This window comes from Notolepis coatsorum (genome assembly GCF_963971535.1).
Source record: "Notolepis coatsorum genome assembly, contig: SUPER_10_unloc_2, whole genome shotgun sequence".
Classification (NCBI taxonomy): domain Eukaryota; kingdom Metazoa; phylum Chordata; class Actinopteri; order Aulopiformes; family Paralepididae; genus Notolepis; species Notolepis coatsorum.
The window spans coordinates 269,227-281,217 of record NW_028174871.1 but is presented as its reverse complement, the minus strand read 5'-3'; the positions used below and the strand labels follow the sequence as shown (position 1 = coordinate 281,217).

The 11,991-nt window shown below is 47.0% G+C and overlaps 1 protein-coding gene across 1 annotated transcript in view; it reads right to left on the bottom strand.

The window, feature by feature from the left end:
- fasn (fatty acid synthase) overlaps positions 1-11,991 on the bottom strand; it is a 94,069-nt gene that overhangs the window by 54,425 nt on the left and 27,653 nt on the right. The window contains exons 7-12 of the mRNA XM_084338408.1: positions 10,537-10,652; positions 10,169-10,306; positions 5,889-6,124; positions 3,877-4,115; positions 1,433-1,620; positions 608-809 (exon numbers count right to left, since the gene is read on the bottom strand). Coding sequence (XP_084194534.1) covers positions 608-809; positions 1,433-1,620; positions 3,877-4,115; positions 5,889-6,124; positions 10,169-10,306; positions 10,537-10,652 — 1,119 coding nt within the window. The remainder of the gene's footprint in view (positions 1-607; positions 810-1,432; positions 1,621-3,876; positions 4,116-5,888; positions 6,125-10,168; positions 10,307-10,536; positions 10,653-11,991) is intronic.

The following is an 11,991-nucleotide window of genomic DNA, read 5'->3' as shown; positions in this document are numbered from 1 at the left end:
CAAATTGGGGTCGCTGGTAGGTGACAGTATATGGATCATTATATGGACAATTACTTGCGCATTGGCAAGTAAAAAAAGAAAAAAAAAAAAAACAGTAGGTTTTTTTTTTTACTGTTCTGGCAACATATCCTGGCTAAATATGCCTCGTTTTATAAATGTGTATTGATAACATAAGTGCTGTAATTACATTTTCTAATAAATATGCACGATCAAGTTCAACAACGTGTGCTTTTATTTCGATATTCCTTAACCCTTTCACTGCCACACGACAGAAGGTTAGCCCTTTACTATCACACAACCGACGGCGATGCTCCATCATTAGCATCATTAGCTCCGCAAATGCGGAGCTAATGATGCTAATGATGGAGCATCGCCGTCGGCTGTGTGATAGTAAAGGGCTAACCTTCTGTATTGTCACAGTGAAAGGGTTAACCGGCTGTCGTGTGGCAGTGAAAGGGTTAATTCTGCGTTGAAATTACACGATGTGGGGTCCCCCCAAAAAAAAAATCATAAATAAAATGGGGTCACGGTATGAAACAGTTTGGGAACCCGTGTTCTCTAGACAGACGCCGCTCTGTGCCCCACACAGTGCCTCACCGATGGCAGCCATGCCCCCGGGCGGCAGCAGCCATGCCCCCGGGCGGCAGGTTGGCCTCCTTGATGCAGCGGCCCCTCCAGTAGGCGGCCTGGATGGCCCCGGCGTGGCAGAGGGAGCCGTCGGCGTAGCCGCATGCCAGCTCACCCACCGAGTGGCCCACGATGCCATCAGGCTGCAGACCCAGCTCTGTCAGCAGGTCGATCTGGGCGATCTGGGGGGGGGGGGGGGGAGGGGAGAGAGAGAGAGAGAGAGGAGGGAGGGAGGGGAGAGAGAGAGGGAGGGGGAGAGAGAGCGGGGGAGAGAGAGAGAGAGAGGAGAGGAAAGGAGAGGAGAGAGAGAGAAGAGAGAAGAGAGAAAGAGAGAGAGGGAGAGGGAGAGGGAGAGGAGAGTTTTCAAGTTCACGTTCCAAGTTGTTTTATTTAGTGCTGTCTTTATTTGATTTTGATTGACCAATTAATCTCACAATTTTCTGTAATTAATCTAGATAAAGAATTGCATTTTCCACTTAAGACCGAAGCTTGTAACAGATTGAGTAAAATCATGGAATTAATGTAAAATCAACACAAAGAAAGTACATTTAGATTCAAAGACTATTTTAATAGCTTTCTTTGAATACAGTTTCTCTCCTGTGAAATACAAATGTTCAACAAAACTATATATATTGGACTTGGGGTAAAAGGTATACTTTTCTGTGTGTGTGTGTCAATACATCCACCTCTTTGTGAGGTCAGCTGGTGTGAGATGTGGGGGGGGGGGGGGGGGGGAGAAACGATGCCCTCATTATAAGTTTGATAACCCGACCTCATCAGCGGTGGCGTGCCCACACTCGTGTACCTGTATGGCAGCGAGGCCCACGAAGGCGTGGACGGTGTCCTCAAAGGTGGCCTCGTCGGCGTCCATGAGCATGCTGGAGACGCACAGGCCCGTGTCCTTCAGCGCCGTGTCGGAGCGCAGGATGGACGCTCGGAACTGCGGCAGCTGCATCAGACTGCGGCCCATACCGGCCCACTGTGTGCCCATGCCTGGTCGGGGAGACAGAACCAATCAATCAATCAATCAATACACTGCGGAAATGCAAGAGAAATTCCACCAAGAGTAGGGAGGTTAATGAAGAAGTTAAGGTTTCACATTCTACCTATGGAGGCTAGGTCAATAAATATTTTCAGAAAGCCAAGAAAATATATGCCTTTTAATACACTTAAGACTCATTACACCCACACTATATCATTATTCTACTGTAAATGAGAGCCATGTTATTGCACTGCTTTTATTCCGTCTGCACTTTATGCATTGCCGTCTATTTTATACTCATTTTATGACTACATTGCTACCGTGAAGCACTTTGGGCTGCAATTCTTCTATGAAAGGTGCTATAGTATACAGATAAAGTTTATTATTATTATTATTATTATTATTATTATTATTATTATTATTTATTATTATTATTATTATTATACATAACAGGATGATAAGCTTGCATAGAATCACACTGGCCCAGCAGTTTGAGCGACTGCACCCTTGTTGAATCTTCCAGCCCGTCTAACCTTTCTCCTAAATCCCCGCCCGCTCACCGGCAGTGTTCATTTTGTCAACGAAAATGATGACTAAATATGGTCGTCAACAAAGCTTTTTCCCCTGACTAAATCTAGACTAAAACAAAAAAGACAAAATCGAGACTAAAACTGACTAAGACTAAAATGAAAAATAAATGAAGGTGACTAAATATGATGAAAAAGGAGCATTTGACACATGACTAAGACTAAAACTATTGGTTTGATTATGTCTTATGGTGTATAATATATGTGGAGCACTTCTATCTATATGTATATATATATTATTTTTGTACAACCAGGGGTCATGTCTGCTTCACATGGGCTGTGGAAACGTTCGGTTCACTTGACTGTTTTTGTTATTTTAAGACTGGTGAGGGTCTTTAACTGTTTACATCTTTAACTGATTACGTTATGGGGGAGAGGGGCGTCTACATGAATCTATGATCCCAATAGACATTAATGTGAATTTGACTCGACTGTAGCGGTACATAGAATGCATTACAAGAGAATAAAATGCCTTTTTTTTAACGAAACTAGACAAAAATGTCATCCGTTTTCTGCGACTAAATCTGGACAAAAACTAAAAAAAGACAAAATCGAGACTAAAACTGACTTAACACTTTGACTGCCATGAACGTCTTTTCACGTCATTGCTGGCCATGCTCAAGTTGCCGGGGGACGCTGTACAGCGTCCTTATATCAATATTTCAAAAATCTGCGATCGGATTCATTTGTCCCCTCCGCTGGCCTGAGATCCACCAGCAGGACCCACTGAGCTCTCTGGCGGTTCAGGAGCGCCATCTGGTGGCCGATCGGCGCAATCGCCAAACAGGATGTTGAATAGAGGTTGTCCTAGACGACCGTAGTACTTCCGGCGCTCGCTATAGGTCCCGCGACTCTGGCTCGTCACACTACACAGTGAGCGATTGCCAATAACTCGATAAACAACATGATTTGGACGTATATACCATTATACAAGCTGGAGATGGACCGGGTAAATTTACATCCCATAATGATAAGATTTCAACTCGACGATGATCGCCCAACGGCGCGCGGAGACTGGGGTGAGTTTCAGCGTGTAACGTTACCGTCTTCGATACTAACTGCTATTATCAACATTTGACCCACATTAGATGATCGATTGGTATAACGCTGCCCACGGAATTATAAACGCCCCCTAGCCATCCGGTCAACATCAGATGACGTGTAGTAACTTCTAGAAGTACGTCTAGTTGGAATTTTTTATATCGCGCTGATTGCCATCAAACTGTATTGCATCATCAATATAATGCATTTGGGGCTATAGATCACGTTCTGGAGAAAGCTGCAGAAAGAGATGAAAACATACTTATACATTAGACCACACTTTACTATGAATATGTGAATGAAAAAGTTTAACGTTGCTACACAATGAACAATACATATAGGACTTTGAATGGGCCATAATAATGGCAATGTAGCAATAGAATTTAAAAAGTTATAGCCATGCAAAGAAGGGGAACTTCTCCATAGACAAATAGAGCCGGCAACCTATGGTATATCATTAATTTAACCCAAGGCAACCAAAGTGTTAAGACTAAAATGCTCAGACCTGTAGTTGACTAAAACTGACTAAAAATGAAAAATAAATGAAGGGGACTAAATATGGTGAAAACGAAATAGGAGAATTTGGACACATGACTAAGACTAAAATTAAAATGGCTGCCAAAATGAACGCCCGCTCACCGGAGCAGATGTACCAGAGCGGCCGGGCCTGGGCCTGCGCCTGGTGCACCTCGGTGACGTCCTCCCGGGAGCCGATCAGGGTGTAGCCCCGGTAGGGCATGCTGGCCGTGGGCACGCCCGCCACCTCGTTCAGGAAGGACAGGAAGGTGTCGTCCCCGGGGTGCTCCTTGCCCTTGTTGAGCAGCGCGCCCACCGCCTCCTCCGTGCGCCCGCAGGCCTGGAGGATCCTGGGCACGGCCCTGGGGGGGGGGGGGTAGGGATGGGTATCGTTAGGATTTTATCGATACTACTACTCTTATCGATACTGCTTAACGGTTCTTTTTAAGGATGTCCGATATTATCGGCATTAAAATGTGATATCGGAAAATATCGGTATCAGTTTAAAAAAAAATAAATAAATAAAATTCTTTTACATTTCTATAACCTTTATTTACCCAGGCAAGCAAGTAAGAACAAATTCAGATTTTATTTATTGTCAAAAGTATGAATAATGTTGTGTTAATTCCACAACAAGAGATATGTCATGTTAATTACCTGAAATTATTCCGTTTTTTTGGGGGGAAAACCTGCATATATCGGTATCGGTTGATATCGGTATCGGAAATTAAGAGTTGGACAATATCGGTATATCGGTATCGGTAAAAAAGCCAATATCGAGCATCCCTAGTTCTTTTAGATTATTATTATTTAAAAAAAAAATGTATACATTTATTATTTGAACGGCTTAAGGCTATATCTGTACTTGATGTTTGTTTGTTGTGTTGCATATTTGAAATAGACTTCAATCAAATCAAATCAAATCAACCCCCCCCCCCCTCTTAAAAACTAAAACCTGTGCTTAACCTAGCCATCTATAAAACATCATGCTAAAACTGTGAGAAACAAATGTCCTACTCCCCTAAAGAAAGAAATACATAGCAAACATGACTCAGTTATCCAATAGTGCTGCTGCTTTTTATTTTGTTAAAATCTTTTAGTTAATAAGACTAAAAGACGACAATATGACACTACAACGACTTCATGACGGCTTCCTGTCCTCGCATTTCCGTTTCTCCGGTTTAACGTTACATTTTCAACAACAACAGATTGCTGCTAATTAAAACACTTCATGGAAACGGAGTAACGTTAACGTTATGTCGAGTTCATACGTGGTGTAGTGTTAGTATGAACTCGACATAACGTTAACGTTACTCCGTGTCCATTGTCGCTGCCACCGTTGCGTCGCAGATGGATGGTACAGTCTGTTAGCTCTAAGGCTGTTTCCCCGAAGCCTGTTTTTGGGATTCGAACTTCGTCAGGGTTTTTCGAACGAACGTTCGAACCTTCGTTTTTAATAAAAAAAATAAAAAAAAGTTAATTCATTTTTTAATAATGTTATTATTATTATTTTTATTTTTTTTTTACTATCCTCAAACTAAATCCTCAATTTGAATAAAGTGATTAATCTGATTAAACGAGTTTCTTTTTATTAAATCAACTTTCCAGCCCCAGACCCAGCCCAGGGAGAAGCCCCAGCCCAACTAAATCAACTTTCTTTAATGAATATATAACTCATCAGTTTCTTTTAATACTATAATATTAGTGTAGCCTAATCTTTATCTGCAACTGTGAACAAAAACCCCCATTGGTTTAAACAGAATGAATAGAAAAAAAATAAAAAATTCGAATGTTGATTTAGAATTTGAATGCCAACGTAACGAACGAAGGTTCGAACGTTAACCCTTTCACTGCCACACGACAGCCGGTTAACCCTTTCACTGTGACAATACAGAAGGTTAGCCCTTTACTATCACACAACCGACGGTTGTGTGATAGTAAAGGGCTAACCTTCTGTCGTGTGGCAGTGAAAGGGTTAAGAACGTTTGGGCTCAGCCCTAGTTAGCTCCGTAGCTAATCCGCTCCTAGAGACTACCGATAGCGTCGGAGCTTATCAATACTCTGTTTTTTTTTCTAATTTAGTACCGGTTCCCGCTTAGAACCGGGTTTCAGGGGGGGGGGGGCATCCCTAGTACCTGGGGGTCACCTCCGTCCCGGGGGGCTTCCTGTCGCCCATGGGGGGCGGGCGGAGGATCACGTGCACGTTGGAGCCGCCGAAGCCGAAGGAGTTGATGCCCACGATGCCGCCGCGCACGGGGATGGGCTCGCTGACCACGCGCAGGCGGCCGTCGCTCAGGGCGGGGATGTCCATGTTGGGGCTGCTGTAGTGGATGTTGGGCGCCCACACGCCGTGCTCCAGAGACAGCACCACCTGCAGGCGGGGAGGGAGACCACGTGTCCATATCACTGTGTATAACACATCATTATAATCTAGGGGAGCGTTACTGAACACGGTGGGGCAGAGAGGAGACAGAGAGGACGGAGGAGACAGAGGACGGAGGAGACAGAGAGGATGGAGGAGACAGAGAGGATGGAGGAGACAGAGGAGACAGAGAGGACGGAGGAGACAGAGACAGAGAGGACGGAGGAGACAGAGGAGAGAGGACGGAGGAGACAGAGAGGATGGAGGAGACAGAGGAGACAGAGGAGACAGAGAGGATGGAGGAGACAGAGAGGACGGAGGAGACAGAGAGGATGGAGGAGACAGAGGAGACAGAGGAGACAGAGAGGATGGAGGAGACAGAGGATGGAGGAGACAGAGGAGACAGAGAGGATGGAGGAGACAGAGAGGATGGAGGAGACAGAGAGGATGGAGGAGACAGAGGAGACAGAGGAGACAGAGAGGATGGAGGAGACAGAGAGGATGGAGGAGACAGAGAGGATGGAGGAGACAGAGGAGACAGAGGAGACAGAGAGGATGGAGGAGACAGAGGAGATAGAGGAGACAGAGAGGATGGAGGAGACAGAGAAGACAGAGATGATGGAGGAGACAGAGAAGACAGAGAGGATGGAGGAGACAGAGACTACACGACGAGGTAAACAGAATCCAAGAGGCGAATGTTAACGCCGCCATTTTAGTTCTGGGAGATTTCAATAGCGCCAATCTGAGAAAGGTATTGCCCGACTTCTATCAGCATGTGACTTGCAACACCAGAGGCGGTAACATCCTAGATCACTGTTACACGCAATTTAAAGGTGGCTACAAGGCTCATTCTGATAGTGGCTTCGGTAAGTCAGATCACGCATCAATTTTTCTTACACCGAAGTACAGACAGAAAATTAAAAGTACTCCCGTAGTCTCGCGAGAGGTGCAGAAATGGGATGTGACGTCAGAGGATACGATCCGGTCAGTGTTTCACAACACAGACTGGAATGTGTTCCGCGACACAGATAACATTAATGCCTACACGGAGACAGTGCTGGACTATGTTTGTACTAGGGTGAAAGAAACAATCCCCACTACCAAAATGAAAGTTTACCCAAATCAAAAACCCTGGGTAGACAAATCCGTCCGTGAAGCTCTGAGAGAGCGCACCAAAGCATACAACGACGGCCTAGAGGCAGGCAACATGAATGACCACAAGGTGGCGCGATACAACGTAAGGAGGACTGTGTCAGAGGCCAAACGACGCTACAGGGATAAAATTGAACTCCAGTTTGAACAAGCTGACTCTAGAGCTATGTGGCAGGGGCTCAAAACGATGACAGACTACAAAGGCGCCTCCCTCAAACTGAACAGTGACATCTCCTTAGCAAATGACCTCAATACCTTCTATGCGAGGTTTGATGCTGGTAATAACAACACCAGCTCACAAGCCTCGGCAATGGGGGGGGGGGGGGTCGGCTGCTGATGGAGGCGCAGTGTTCAGGGTAACAGAGCATGAGGTGAGGCGGACCTTTAAAAAAGTGAATATCAGGAAGGCAGCAGGTCCAGACGGCATCCCCGGCCGCGTCCTAAAAGTCTGTGCCGACCAACTGGCCCCAGTATTCACTGACATATTTAACCTGTCCTTAGAACAGGCTGTCATCCCCACCTGCCTGAAGAAGTCCACTATTATCCCTGTACCCAAAAAATCCAAGCCTGCTTGCCTCAACGACTACCGCCCTGTAGCTCTCACCTCCATAGCCATGAAGTGCTTCGAGAAGCTAGTAAAGGGCTACATCTGCTCCTCCCTCCCCATCAACATGGACCCCCTGCAATTTGCATACCGCCCCAACAGGTCCACGGAGGACGCCATATCCCATGTGCTGCACACAGCAGCATCACACCTGGACAAGAGGCAGGGGAACTATGTGAGAATGCTATTCATCGACTACAGCTCGGCATTCAATACCATAGTCCCCTCCATACTCATAGCCAAGCTCAGGGACCTGGGCTTGGGCTATGACCTCTGCCAGTGGGTCTTGGACTTCCTGACTGGCAGACCCCAGGTGGTGAGAGCAGGCAACTGCACCTCCTCATCCATCACCCTCAACATAGGGGCCCCCCAGGGCTGTGTTCTGAGTCCCCTCCTCTACTCCCTGTACACACACGACTGTGTGGCTCAGCGGAGTAGCAATACAATCGTCAAATTTGCTGACGACACAGTGGTGGTGGGCCTGATCTCTGCCAACGACGAGAGGGCCTACCTGGAAGAGGTCAAGGTCCTGGCGGGATGGTGCCAGGAAAACAGCCTCTCCCTGAACGTCAGCAAAACAAAGGAGATGATTGTGGACTTCAGGAGGTCGGGGGTCAAGGACTACAGCCCCCTCAGCATCGACGGGGCACCGGTTGAGAGAGTCAACAGCTTCAAGTACCTCGGAGCCTACATATCCGAGGACTTGACATGGACCACACACATTAACAGTGTGGTGAAGAAGGCACGACAACGCCTCTACTTCCTCAGGCGCCTAAGGAAGTTCCAAGTCAGCCAGAAGATCCTTAAGAACTTCTACTCATGTACAATAGAGAGCATCTTGACCGGCAACATCACCTCCTGGTTTGGGAATAGCACTGCAAAAGACCAAAGCAGACTACAAAGAGTGACACGTTCAGCCGAACGCACAATTGGAGGGGGGCTCCCCACCCTCCAGAACATTTACTACAAGCGTTGCAAGGGGAAGGCTAAGAGAATTATTAAGGACTCGAGCCACCCGAACAACTGCCTCTTTGAACTGCTGCCGTCAGGCAAGCGATACAGGAGTCTCAAGGCGAGCACAGAAAGACTCAGAAGTAGCTTCTATCCCCAGGCCATCAGGCTGCTAAACGAACAATGAATGAACACTACACAACAACAACCACCAAACACACATAGCACACACATCCACACGCACACACTCACTTTAAACAAACACACTGTAGCACCCACTCCACACACTTTATAGCACACACCCACTTTAAACAAACACACTGTAGCACCCACTCCCCACACTTTATATTTATGGATGAAGGATTGCACTACAACTCGTACACCTTACTGTAAATTGTACCTAAAATTGTACCTCATCCCATTTCTGCTTTGCACTAGATAGTACTGTACATTAGTACACTGCATAGTATTGTGTATTGTATATTATATGGTAACTCAGAACATTGTACATATGTCTATACCGAACACTGTGACCTCATTTTCTTCTTCTAAATTCATGCTATATTATGTTATTATGTTATTTGATACTATCTTGTCTAGCACAGTCTCTGGAGCGTAACAGTAAGAAGCATTTTGTATGAAAGTATTCTGTACGACAACTATTAAAGAACTTGAACTTGAGAACTTGAGATAGAGGAGACAGAGAGGATGGAGGAGACAGAGAGGATGGAGGAGACAGAGGGGATGGAGGAGACAGAGGAGAGAGAGGAGATAGAGGAGACAGAGAGGATGGAGGAGACAGAGGAGACAGAGAGGATGGAGGAGACAGAGAGGATGGAGGAGACAGAGAGGATGGAGGAGACAGAGGAGAGAGAGAGGATGGAGGAGACGGAGAGGAGACCGAGAGGATGGAGGAGACAGAGGAGACAGAGAGGATGGAGGAGACAGAGAGGATGGAGGAGACAGAGGAGACAGAGAGGATGGAGGAGACAGAGAGGATGGAGGAGACGGAGAGGAGACAGAGAGGATGGAGGAGACAGAGAGGATGGAGGAGACAGAGAGGATGGAGGAGACAGAGAGGATGGAGGAGACAGAGGAGACAGAGAGGATGGAGGAGACAGAGGAGACAGAGGAGACAGAGAGGATGGAGGAGACAGAGAGGATGGAGGAGACAGAGAGGATGGAGGAGACAGAGAGGATGGAGGAGACAGAGGAGACGGAGGAGACAGAGAGGAGAGGAGACAGAGAGGATGGAGGAGAGACAGAGGAGACAGAGGAGACAGAGGGGACCTGGTCGTACTCCTGCTCCCCTCCCCCCAGAAACACAGCCCCGCCCCGCGCCTCACCTTGGCCAGGGCAGAGAGGCCGGAGGCGGGCTCCGGGTGGCCCATGTTGGACTTGGTGGAGCCAATGAGCAGAGGCTCGTCTCGCTTGGACTGACAGAACACGCCGACGATGCCGTTCACTTCCTGCGGGTCGCCGACCTGGAAGAGGGGGGGGGGGTCACGTGACGTCACGGATGTTAACGGTCGCTCGGGAACGTTGACGTACTTCAATATTCAACACAAATATGCAAGCGTGTGTGTGTGTGTGTGCGTGTGCGTGTGTGCGTGTGTGCGTGTGTGCGTGTGTCTGTGTGTCTGTGTGTGTGTGTGTGTGTGTGTGTGTGTGTGTGTGTCTGTGTGTGTGTGTGTGTGTGTGTGCGTCCACTTGCCTTGGTTCCGGTGCCATGGGCCTCGATGTATTCCACCATGTCAGGAGTGATGTGGGCCTCCTCGTAGAGAGAACGCACCAGCCTCTGCTGCATGTCCCCTGATGGGAACGTGACACCTGGGGGGGGAGGGGGGTCAGAGAGAGGGAGAGGGAGAGAGGGGGGGGAGAGGGGGGTGAGAGAGAGGGAGAGGTGAAAGAGAGAGAGAGGGGGAGAGGTGAGAGAGGGGGGGGTAAGAGAGAGAGAGAGTGAGAGTGAGAGAGAGAGGGGGGTGAGAGAGAGAGAGAGAGAGAGAGAGTGAGAGAGTGTGAGAGAGAGAGAGGGGGAGGTGAGAGAGAGAGAGAGGGGGAGGTGAGAGAGAGAGAGAGAGAGAGGGTGAGAGAGAGGGGGAGGTGAGAGAGAGAGAGAGGTGAGAGAGAGGGGGGTGAGAGAGAGCGAGAGGGGGGGGTGAGAGAGAGATAGGGGGGGTGAGAGAGAGAGAGAGAGAGAGAGAGGGGGGGGGTGAGAGAGAGAGAGAGAGAGAGAGAGAGAGGGGGGGTGAGAGAGAGGGAGAGAGAGAGAGAGGGGGGGGTGAGAGAGAGAGAGAGAGAGGTTATGTGTGAGAGACAACATACACACTTTGTTTTGTAAGGCAACAGTTGTGATTGGAGGATCAAGAAAGGGGGGGGGGCTGGGTTTAGGGCTTTAGTGGAAAAACAAAGGCCGCTCAACATTTGGATATACTGTCCGTCTGTATCCACTTTAAACGCTCAGCTTTAATATTAGACACTTTAACCATATTTTATCCATTCATTACTAAAGACGTGCACTACATCCCTACCTCATTTTGCATTCTGGTTGCATTTTGTATAGTGTTTTTAACTTTTTTACTGTATGAATCTCAGGAGGCTCACACAGAACCAAGCATTTTCACTGTAGTAATGTACATTATATGTGACAAATAAAACAAAACTTGTAACTAGGGATGTTCGATATTGGCTTTGTTACCGATATTGTCCAACTCTTAATTTCCGATACCGATATCAACCGATACCGATATATGCGGGGTTCCCCCCCCAAAAAACACAACATTATGCATACTTTTCACAATAAATAAAATAAGAATTTGTTTTTACTTGCTTGCCTGGGTAAATAAAGGTTAAATAAATGTAAAAATTAAAATACAAATAAAAGAAAAAGTTTTAATTTATTTTTGAAAACAGATACCGATAATTTCCGATATTACATTTTAATGCCAATATCGGCCGATAATATCGGACATCCCTACTTGTAACGCATGAAAAGTGACGCGGTGCAGTATGGTCGACAGAACGGCGAGGGAGAGCTGACCTTTACTGTACATACTGTAAGAGGAGTACAATGAGGCCTGGAGGAAGAAGTGCAGTTGGTATCTATAGCAACTATCTACACTTGTAAATCCTTGCGGCCTCAACAGCTGGCTCTTTATGTAACCAAGGT